The 12,024-nt window shown below is 35.7% G+C and overlaps 1 protein-coding gene and 1 long non-coding RNA gene across 23 annotated transcripts in view; one reads left to right on the plus strand and one right to left on the minus strand.

The window, feature by feature from the left end:
• The first annotated feature begins 540 nt into the window (after positions 1–540).
• Positions 541–12,024, plus strand: part of Patronin (calmodulin-regulated spectrin-associated protein patronin) — a 46,688-nt gene continuing 35,204 nt past the window's right edge. For 20 of the 22 annotated variants that reach the window (XM_034339798.2, XM_034339803.2, XM_034339806.2 and 17 more), the window contains exon 1: positions 541–2,027. In XM_034339798.2, coding sequence (XP_034195689.2) covers positions 1,806–2,027 — 222 coding nt within the window. In that variant the 5' untranslated portion in view covers positions 541–1,805. Of the gene's footprint in view, positions 2,028–9,512; positions 10,535–12,024 lie in introns of those variants that run through there. The other 2 variants (XM_076690579.1, XM_076690580.1) reach the window with 2 other exon arrangements.
• LOC117611720 (uncharacterized) lies at positions 5,807–8,346 on the minus strand. Its single transcript, XR_004583231.2, has 3 exons — positions 7,758–8,346; positions 6,567–6,814; positions 5,807–6,399 (listed from the first exon to the last, which is right to left on the minus strand). It is a non-coding gene; the product is annotated as an uncharacterized LOC117611720 (long non-coding RNA).

A 12,024-nucleotide genomic window follows, 5' to 3' on the forward strand; every position in this document is an offset into this window, starting at 1 on the left:
GAAATCATGTTCATAGCTCAGTGTACAATATTAACTACTTTATATGCAAACTGAAATATACTTCGACTGCGATATTCATTCCAGTTTGCAAAAGGACTACATAAGGACGTAAAAATGTTTGTCATACCTGAATAACTATGTTGAAAAGATATAGCACACATTTGGGATGAAACTGTTGAAGATTTTTAAACTGGATCCACAGGAAAGTAGTTGTCAGTAAAATGTTCCTCATTCGACAGACACGAGATTCTTCAAATGGTGTTACACCAATGAAATTCGTTCACCCGCGATTAAAACATATTCAAAGTTAGCTTGCTTTTAATTTATGTACACTTTGAAAACACTTCAATTTTAAGTCAATTATACGTTAATTATCAACTATGTACGAAAATAAGCCGCGAATATCATTTTGAAATAAAAAAAGAAAAATAAAGCCACGTTCTTTGTACAGTCTCGTTGCGCACAATTGACTCGACCGGGAGAAATATGGCGACTAAACTCTCGAACGCCATATTTCGATATATCGCTTGACGATAATCTCGTTTCAAATCGATGATCGTTTTCACGATGGACGGCGAACGTGCCGTGGACTTGATGTTCGTGCGAAATGACAATGTTTCGTGCTGACAATGTTACATATTTGAGGATTTCTGTGCATTAATACATATAATCGTGATTCTCGGTCGCTTCGTGTGAGAAATAGAGAATAAAGATTGTGTAAAACCAACGAATTGTTGATGGTGCTAGTGTGAAGTCTGTGCTGTGTACGACGATAGTCTTCTCGTGTGCTATCGTGCCGCTGTCAACGAGAGTCTAAATATCTAGGCTCTAGGTTAATTCTATGGAAAAATTTAACGATTTGAATAAAAAACACAAGCTAAATTTTATATCTGAGGAGCAAGAAGATCCATTATCTGTCTGAAGGAAACAGAGTGGCTCGAGGTACGCCCCTTTTACAGGTGCCAATAACATTTTTCCAACACCCATATCGAGAGAATCGACTAGCGAAGATAGCTCTCGCAAGAAACCTGAATTGGAAGAGTTTCTGTTCTGAAATTCGTCAAAGAAATATTTTTCAGTGTCTTTGGATTCGCTAGCTGTACTTCATTTTTCCACTGTTTCGCGCAAAATCGATAGGAGAAGCTCGCACATTGTCCGCGGTCTGTGGAACGCGGGAGGAGTGTTGCCGACAAAAATAGCAAGTGTCCTCGGTGGACACAGCAGACAGTGTCCTTAGCTGTTGCTGTTCGTCCTTTTATTGTGAGCCGGCATTATTTCGTAGTGACTTTTTAACAACGCTACGTACGGCGCTGCTTGTCGACGGAACGTTACACACTTTCAAAACATCGTGTCTTTTTTCGCAGACCCGTGTCCGGCACGAGCCATAACATACCCTGTGATCATTCAAATTTCTCCGTTACGTGTGTGTGTTGTTGGAGATTTTGAATCAACGATTTACACGCACGTCAATGTGTCGAGCGATCTAAACAGCAGACGCAATGTCGTACCAACGTAAATAATTCAGTTTGGCGAAGCACGGTTGTCGGAACGCACACTCTAACCTTACTTGGAACAAAATTCAGCGATCTTCGTGCACCTAACCTTTGCGTTTTTCATTTCTGCCATTCGCATTATTTAAAATAAGTTTACACGCGTTCCCGATGATACTTCAATCAAAGAAAAACGTGAATGTATGAAGAACAGGAGGATTCTTTCAAAGCATCGTTTCGCCGGCTATGACGAGAACAAGGACTTGTTTGCATGGATTGTCGCTGCAGCCGTTGCTGATGCTGTGATTTCGTTGAATGTGGAGTGCGATTTCGCGTCTCTTCGTCAAGGGCAAAACAGAGGAACCTGCCCCGAGGACGGAGGATTGGACGTGTGACGACGTACCCGATACGGTCGTCCATGTTTTTGACGCAATGGATCGTAACGCGGGTGACGATCGACGTAAGGGTCCTGCCGGCGAGCAACAGCACGGCGGAACCGAATCTGAACACTTCTCTGACGCTTACGATTCCCGTCAGGTAAGAATATTTACCACTTTGGTTTTTTCTTCTCTGCTTCTTCTTCTTTCTCACCTTTTCTGCAGCAATCATTACTTCTAAATATCACTATTTTGTGCATTAGAAGTTTCATAAAAACAATTCGTTTGAAATTGTTGAGAAAGAAGAAGTGCATACTGATTGCGTAGAGCAGTAATGCAGTACGATAAGGATAGACTTGTATTTTATATGAGAAGTATAACTAATATATCTGGAATTAAAGAGCTAATAATATAAGCCCTTGTACGATTTGTTAGGGTACGTTGGATGGAATTCATTTTAAGTTAGTTTCTATTGAACAGAGTACTTTGTTATATGTATTTTTTTTTCCAATGTATTGGTATCATATCTTGTAGTACAATAAAAATTGCGTTAATATTCAGCAGTATCAGATTCAGAACCATTGAAGAACAAGAATATTTTATGCTTGAACATATTTCATGCTGTTTGCTTTATATTTCCCTGAGTATTTTCTTATAAATAATCATTTAAGTTTTTATTATCAGGGATATTCTTTTTTGTTTTGTTAAATATGAATTATAGTTTGAAGAAATAAGGTATGTAATTTCATATTTACTGTATTTTCATATATATTTTTAAGCATGTCATTTAGGTATATTATAGTGTGTGCGCAGTTAAATTCCAGAATTTATTTAATTTCATCTTTATTTCCTTCGTGTATTCACATACAATGTAATGATGAAGTACCATTTATACATAGGTACTTACATTATTATTTAATATGTTTCTATCTTATAAAAGAATAATGCTAATGAAACAATAATTAGTATGTATTAATTTTATTTGAAAAAAATTTTATTCGGATTATATATCAATTGAATTAACAAAAAGATATTAAGGTACTTTGGTCAAAAATTGATTACTTCAAAAGATATTTTAGGGAGAGACATGGAGAACTTCAAGATATCTTTTAAGCTAATCAATTTTCGACCCGAGGGCATTAGTAATTTTTTATAGAGAATAACAAGATGCATTCAATAACGTTTAGAAAAATATACAATTTAAACTAGAAAATCAAAATTGACCTTGAAATTGACCTTTACAACGCTTGCACTTCCGGACACATGCATCACGCGATGCTTCATTCGATTTCATTTTTATTTAATTTTGCCTAATTGCATTTTCTTAATCTTTTATCAGTTGCGTAAACCACCTTGTATTTTCAATTAAAAAATTTAATTTGTTTTAATTACAATTTAGTGTTTTCTTTTTTATTGAAAATTTCACAAATATTAATTTACTGTAATAAAAGCTAAGGCTACCATTTCTGTACTAATTTCTGTTTTAATTACAGTTGGAATTATATTTAAAAATCTCATTATAATAAGTACTACACTTGATAGTATTGCAAATCTTCTTATAAATTCGTTTTGCGTTTACAGATGCATTTGCTTATACCGTGGCGTAATTAGAAGTGTTAATTACTTAAACTCATCCTAACATTCCAAACGATCTTATTACAAGTTGGTGTCGTTAGGAATCAAATAATTTAGCTTGATAAAAGAGCATCGTGTTCGATCAATGAAAAGATATATCTATAGCGCCCCCGTATTCAAAGCTGCATTCGTGTACCATATTCCAATTACCTGTAATTAATGAACTCTGAATTTACATGTAGAAATGGTTGCGTGAGTTGACCATGCAACTTTCTACCACTAAGAATTCTTCTGATCGGTTTAATACACAACTCGGGCATTCGATTTGCAGATTGAGGAATTTTTCATTTCCAAATAATAATTTTTATCAATAATATTATTATAAAATTTTTACATGGAGACTGAATGATTCTTAGAATTGATATTTTTTCTTAGAACAGGTATTACGAATCGATAAATAAACGATACAGTTAAATTTCACCAGTCATACATTTCATTATCGGTTACTGTATTGATTCTGAAGCATATAAATCATTGATCCCGTTACAGGTTATCTTGCTGCTAGTTTTATTTCAAAGATTTGCATTCCGACGATCTTAAACTGAGCATAAATCTTGCTATGAATTATTTTATCACTATCCTTTCCGTGTAATTTGTAAACCTGCGCTCTACTCATTTCAGCTATTTTATCACCAATTTTCTTTAGAACATCTATCTTCTGCCACGTAAATTCACAAGTTTCTGGCGTGTTTACCTGGCGGTGAAAAGAATCTCTCTGTACATGGTTGTTCAGGTTGGAAAGGTGCACGTAGCAGCGGCAAAGCTATTCCCGAGCAGTGACGCTATGACGAATATGGCGTTCGTTTCCTGTACGCAAGGTTATTTGTTGCACGGTTAAACGAGGACTTTACCTCTGCTCAGAACTGCCTTCACGGTTCACTCTTTTTTGGCACAACGTTCAGGATCTCCGAGAAACGTGCCACGCACTCTCGTAATTATCCGCTTAATTACACCACTTTCGCTGACTTCGAATCGGCTTCCACGGGGAATTCATCCTTGGAACCTCTCTTCGAAAACATCTTTTTCTTGGAAACTTGATTTTCTCGTTTTAAGGTTCTGTAGTATTAAATGGGTAGTCAGAAATCTGATACACGGCAATCGATTAGCTTTTTGGTGATTGGGAATGGGCAAAGAAAGAAATGCAGAAGTGTCATTTACGGTAGATATTTTGAAGAAGGGAGTTATTACTTCTCTATAATATTTTTAGACTGTACTCTGTTAACTTTAGGGGTGGTAGGTTTGCGAAATATTACTGGCACTAGAATAACCGGTGTAGGGGTTGTATTTATAAGTATTTTGGTGTGCGATAGAATTGAATTTTATAAAAGTGGTTTTGTGCTAGATTTTTCTTAAGCTCTCCTTGGATTCTTTCAGTTTTCCTTAGGTTCCGTCTAGGCTCTTCCTAGATTCTATGTTCTATATTAGGCTTTCCTTAGGCTTTCTAGGGGTATTCTCTAGGTTCCCTTTAGGTCCTCCTTAGATTCTCGTTAGGTCCTCTATAGACTCCTCGAGGGTTTTTCTTAGGTTTTCTCTAGGCTCTCCTCGGGTTTTCCCTAGGTCCTCCTTAAGTCTTTCTTAGGTCCTCTTTAGGCTCTTCCTAAGTGCTCCTTAGCTTCTCCCTAAATTTTCCCTTAACAAAGCAAAATCTACTTGACACTTAGATCTCATCACCAGTTATTAGATTTCCAATTGATAAAGTGTGAATATTTCGAAGTGTTCGTTTCTATCATAATCAATGATATTTTTCATTCTGTCCATTCAGTAAGTTCAATTTCTCTCCATTGTTCAGTTTGATTCGTGGTTTCATTCGCACCGTTAATCTTGGCACACGGCAACTACCGCAAAACCCGTAGCAATAAACAATCAATATGTAGGCATCATAGCGACCTCCTTATCGGTGGTCAAGTTTGGCATGTGCCCAAACGAAGAGCCATGTTCTTTCGGTTCTTTCGAGAAAGGTGTTGATAAATCTGACCAACTGCTGTAAGAAAGTGACGGCGAGGACAAACATTTGCCAAGTGGTATCATTCTTTCTTCGTTTGCCTGAATCGTGGCAAGAAATAGGCTTTTAACACCGGTTTATTCTACAGAAATGTCTTGGCACCATATAAATTGAGAAATCGGTTCCTCATTAAACGCTTTTGTAAGAAAATTTCATCAATAACGTTTTAGTTTAACAAATATAATAAATTCTATGGTATTTTTATTTCTTTGTACAATTTTAATTGTCATATCAGTTTTATGTAAATATGACGTAATAGTAATTTGTTATTTATATTGATTAATAGCTGTAATTATTTCCTTCATGCACAGCTGTGATTATTGAAATTCATCTGTGAAAATTGTTCATTTGCCTGTGTTGTTCATTTTAATTATTCCAGGTGAAAAGCCTGGGGGAATGCGTAGAAAATGTAGTGTTGATTAAGTTTGCTTTGACACGCGTACGCTTTTCTTCGAGCGAAAGAGAAATTAGCGAACGAAAGCGATGTTCACAGGGCACGTGTTTTATAAAATTCGTGAATATAAATTAATCTGACAACGAGATATTTTTTTGATATGAAAAAAAAACTTCATAGAAATAGAGTAATTTATTGTTGAAATAATCCTAGATGATAATATTTCTCAGCTCTATGTATTTTTATAAGTCCTGAACGGTTTTTATGGAACACACTGTATAATGTTGTATAGTAGGTTATCAAGGGATCTGAAAGGATCTTTGTCTCAATTGTTTCCGCCGATTAATGTTGCGGAAACTAAGTACCTAATTCAAGGTGTGTCGTTTAACTCTGGGTTACCTCGAAGAAAATATTTTAAAGCGTAGAAGCTACTATAGCTTCCATTGAAATTTAATTTAAATCTTACAAAAGTTAACTCGGCGACGTGGGGTGCGACATACCCTACAAATAATATTACTTTCATAATAATTTTTCATACTTTATTTACATTCAAAAAAGAAATACTGAAATTTTCTTAATTACTAACTTTGTAATGAGTTTAATTTCAGTATTAAATTTTCACTTCAAACAATTTGAAAAATTTCATTTTCAAAGAATCTATAAATTACCTTTAGAAAATCAATTTAACGAGGAAAAAGTTCAGTTCAAGTTCGGTCTATTAAAAACTTTTGAACGTTTGAAATAATTTTTCTCTGATAGCTAGTTCTTTAAGTTAAACTGATTTTGAAGATCGATTCAGAAAATCGTTTCCAGTTTCGTTTCGTTGAGCATCCTTTCATATGGTCGAATGATTTCGTCGAAGAATTTACTTTCTGAATACTTTGTCTCCTTTGTGACGAAAATAATAACAGAATATCTGTAACAAAATTAAATTTATGAATCTTTAAGTTCTTATGTTATTTTTCTCTTCTAATTGTAAATTGTCCGTGTCAGTGGACTTTGGATCTAAATAAAACCGTGCTTGCTCCAATGATCTTGATAGATCGATCGTGTTTGGTCACGACCAGTACACTCGCGATCAAATCAGGCTTTCACAGGAAAAATAGTGATATAGGGAAGCAGGAATTCTTTATTTTGACGATATTAACACGTTGATTGCCACAGTGAAAATAAGAATTTATTGTGGGACGTATTAAAGCTCTAATTATTAAGAATAGAAATAATTAAATTTCAAGCTTTCTATTTGTTAGTTTACATTATTTATACAATACCAATATTATTTAAAATGTTTTTTTTTTTTAATTCACTGGTAAATTAAACCTCAATGACATTCAACGTGTTAATAATAAAAGTAATTTAGAAACAAAATGAAATGAAATATAAAATCTGGTATGTAACTGAGAAGTAGGAATAATTAAGTAAATGGTAATTCTAATTTTCCCGCGTAAACGTTTATACGCAAGTGGTGGGGACGCACAGATTCCTATATATGTGAGGCTTCTTCCCTGCATTGTCATTTTCCCCGAGGATGCTCATAGAGAAGGTTATTTTTCCTGGGGTAGCCTAATTTGATCGAGAGTGTACACTCTACGGTAGATTGCTTAGACTGAAGCTTTTCCGGGACGCTTGCGTTAAATTAACACAGGAACTATCAAAGCATACTCAAAACAGATGGTTCGTTTCTTCATAATTTCTTCATAATTTATCCAAATACCAGTTGGTGTATTTTCCGTGATTTTTCAGGGTCTTCGAGTTAAATTAATACAAGGAAAACGAAAGCAACCAAAAAATTATTTTTGTGTTCCCTCTTTTTTTTAAACTATTCACATATGATATAATTAGAACAGAATTCTGCTTACTGGAGATTCTGTCTTCTAATTAGATCTCGGTGTTGAATGAGTTAACATTGTCTCCATGGTCAGTCAAGAAAACCATCTTTCCAAGAGGAAAATCGCTGCGGCACACCTTGGCGATACCTTATAGGGTAATCGAAACGTTCGTGATGTATACCTGAGATGTTTACGTCCAGTTTACTCTATGCATTACAGGATGCTGCGATTTAAATTGCAGAAATTTATCCTTGCTATTTTTGCAAATTTTAGAATTTAAGATTCCGTTTAATAATTATGGATCTCTCAATAGCAAATTTAATAGGAAACCGGCAGTCGGTAGAATGATTGATAGATACGTTTCTAAACACTATCATGAAAGAAAAATCTCACCATCAGTGAAAACAGCGGTTAAGAGATATCGGCAGTTGCCTTATTCGTTTATTAAATTTCCAAGTTGGGAAAGCTACGAAGATTCAACGCGTTAAACTTTAATGACCACGATATATTCGAGTGGTTTGAGCCTTCATTCGATACGAAATCCGTATCCGCCGTGTGATACGGATCGAATGAAATTTTAATACCTGATTTCCAGCTGTAGATTTTATTATCGCATATCTTGTTAATTATTGCGTTTGCTGCATCATTTGATGCAATGCATGCATTAAAATCAACTTTAATTTATAATTTTAACTTTAACATCATTTGGTTCGAATATTAAATTACAGTTTCATTTTATCGTGTATTTCGTTTCAAATCTTGCTGATTTTTTTTTGCAAAAAGAAATAATTCTAAAGGAAAATAGAGCGAAGGTCGCGAATTTACTTATCAAATAAATATTAATATTAAATATAATTGGTTTTTGAGAAATGGATGCGTTTTGCGTAATTGTATGTTTAAAAAATATTCTCCCACACTATAAATGCATTTTATATTTAAATACAGGGTACTACGGGTATAAAGAACTTCCCTTCATTCTTAACATACAACGAATTAGAATCATGAATCCTTGGTTCCCGCGCGAAACATTAACGTCATTACTTTCCTTGAAATGATACCTTCAAACGTTGATTATGGTCTCGATTCAGGACGATCTTCCATTTCCTGACGTATTTATTATATACGCAGCTGTTATAAAGTATTTGCACGAAAGGAAACTTGATTTTTGTTTAGTCATGTTTCGTGGTGGAATTCAAAATAGTTTGAATCAAAGACTGAAGTTGAAGACATTTTATGAAATGCAAGTTCCCTGGTAAGTTTGAAATAAATTCAATAAACAAAGGTGTTGTTAGGATAGGTTTTTACCTCTACTAAAACCTATCCTGACAACATCTTTGTTTATTAAATTTATTTTAAACTTAGCTTTCTCCATAGCATAGACATAGCCTAGGTTTTAAAGTATTAAGTTTATGTTATAGAGTTCTAATTGTTATTTTTCATTCTATAACCAACATTTTCACAAGTGTCTATGATATATTTTTTAATATCAGCTTGATTATTTCCAACACCGGTCTACCCTATTCGCAGAATTGCAAAGTCAGTATCTCAAACTTCCATCATCGATCGCGACTCCTGTATTTCTACCACATCACACTGCACACCATGACTTACTTACATGAATCACAATGATTCGAGTTCCCCCTCCGTTTCAACATCCTCTCCTAACGATCCGACTTTGTGCGAGTGCACGTGTAGAGTACCAGCTGACTCATGCAGCCACCACGAGACCGTCGTCTCTCCACGGCTCTCTCCTCTCTCTCTCAAGAGAGAATGAAGCCACGTTTCGCTTCTAGTCTCGTTCCAAACTCGGAACACTTCTGGCATTCGCGGTCAGTTCCGTTCTCTATCCGTCTGCACACGTTGATTAACACCGTCTGACGATTGATTTCCCCGTGGACATTTAAACGACGACTTTTGCCAAAGATGTGCACTTTTCTGGATCGCCGACAAACGCCAGGGAAACGGTGATTCGGTGCTTTTACCGTAGAACAGCGAGCAACATTTCAGGAACGTGTGTTGTTTTGGTGAAGGAAGAACCATTAGTTTGTCAAGGAACTATGTTTATCTCATTTCTCTGTGATTCTTCAGCCTTTGGAAAAAGGATACTGATTATTTCTAAATAATTTTTTTTAAATTCACTCTATGTGCCATGGATGATTATTGAAAAGATGAAAAGTGAATGCATAAAGTAACGTGACAATTCGTGACCCGAAGAATGCCTCTTTCGATGTCACAGAATTTTCAGCTACGACTGCGTTCGAATCGGTGCTCTGGCTTCTTGCCACGTGAAATTTGATTCACTTGGTGATTATATCAAGTCCACAAGAATGCATTCGCATTCGTTACAATGGAAATTATAATACCGAGTAAAAGCTTCCCTTGCTCCATCATTTTTCTTTCCATCAAATGCAGTTGTTCGCTATTTGAACACTAGTCGACGTCGCTTCGGAATTTCCTGGTCACGATGTAATAAATATTACAATTTCTTCACCTCGAAATTTCTCCAACGAGATAAACGATAGTGTTGGACAAAACAGCATCTTCAACGTGATAAATTAAGTGCCTTTTCAGAAGATACATTGTTCAAAGTGTAGCAAAGGATTACTGTGTTTTCGATGGTTTTTGATAAGTGTCGAACTCGTATCGTGTACAGTGCTATTTTTGGCGATTTTTTTTCGTGAATGACAGTCGGGTTTAAAATGGCAAGCGAAGTAATGCTGGCGCCGACTGCGGCGCCTGGAACATCCAGACGAGAAATAGACGACGTCAGAGACATGGTTAGAAACGCTACCGTCACCACCATTTACGTAAGTTACGAGATTCTCGGTAGTATACGCGTTATATAGGCCACGAGATTACGCGTAATTAATTAGGATTATAATCTTCATTTCTCGTCGCGATGGCATTTGTTATCATACGGTTGTACAATCAGATTTATTGTTTTGCAGGAGTAGATAGTAGGATGTTGTATAGGTAGATATTTGCATATTATAGAAATAAATATTTGAGTTTGGATGCATAAATATTGAAATATTATTCATGTAAATAAAAGATTGCCATCTTTGATATATGGAGCAGATTAATATGTCGAAGAAATAAATCTTGATATTCTCATATCTCTCCAACTTGTTCTTCTTCTCTTTTTCTTTCTCTTCCTGGCTGCAAATTGAAAATCGACCGAGTTCCAATGAAAAAAAGAAAAAAAAATAATAATAAAATCCACGTCCGAGAGAAGTGAAACAAGGATCTTTCATGTTAACGTCGTCCCCATAAATCGCAACAGTGTAATTTTCGCCATGCTCCGTCGGACTTTCAATGCTCCGGGTGTTGTCGACTCGTTGCACAACTAATTAATAGGGTGATCACGTATTCAATATACGAGCTGGTACAGTGTTGTTGTGTGTCTGCGTTTCATGGTTCTCTCATGGTGCTACTTCCTTTCGGTTTTGCGTGGACTGTTGGAAAACGCGTAGGTTCGGAATGACGTTTAAACCTGCCTACTTGTTTGCAAAGCCACCGTTGGATGGTACGAGAAATCGCGTTACCTGGACAAATAAAAAACCATGGGCGTAAAGCCGTCTCGATGGATAAATATTCCAACCACCGCGGATACCCGTGCAACACAGTAACAGCTGCTTTAACCCACGTGGGCGGTGATTGATCAACGCAGCCATTCAATTATCAATCAATTTTCGAATTATATTTTCAATGAAAAAAGAAAATTATTTAGATCAAGAGGGTTAATGAATACAAATTTTCAAGCTTTCGAAGTGTAATTTATATAGAAAAATAAAAAATATCAGTTGTAAAAGCGTTGAGCGCGAGCGATCGTTTGTTGTAAATCAACTATACTGATCGCTAATTTCACGAAAAATGCATTCAGTGATGGGGGAGAAATAAAAGTGTTGACCTCTCTTTCTCTCGAAGGGAAAGATCATCGTCTGGCGGGATTAGAAGGATTTAAATGTTCGAGAATTCTCGTACAATCTCACGGTGAGAGCTCCGTGATCCTTGTAGGCGGATCGAAATGTGAGAACCAACCGTTTCCTTCTTTGGTAAGGCTGATCAACGCTTTCCAGTATTTTTTTATTCATCCGTGACAAAACGCGTACTCGTATCCCTCGTATGTTCGTTTCACTGAACATTTTGTTGCATAGCCTGTTTCTGGTGAAAATATGAAGATTACTCCATCATTGATTAGGGTAAAAAATGGAACTTTTAATTTAATTTTTACTGAAAATTAAATTCAGAAGTCAGGACATTGGCGAGCAAAAATATATTTTAGGTCAATTTAAAG

The sequence above is a fragment of the Osmia lignaria genome, chromosome 10, assembly GCF_051020975.1.
Source record: "Osmia lignaria lignaria isolate PbOS001 chromosome 10, iyOsmLign1, whole genome shotgun sequence".
In the NCBI taxonomy this organism is placed as follows: domain Eukaryota; kingdom Metazoa; phylum Arthropoda; class Insecta; order Hymenoptera; family Megachilidae; genus Osmia; species Osmia lignaria.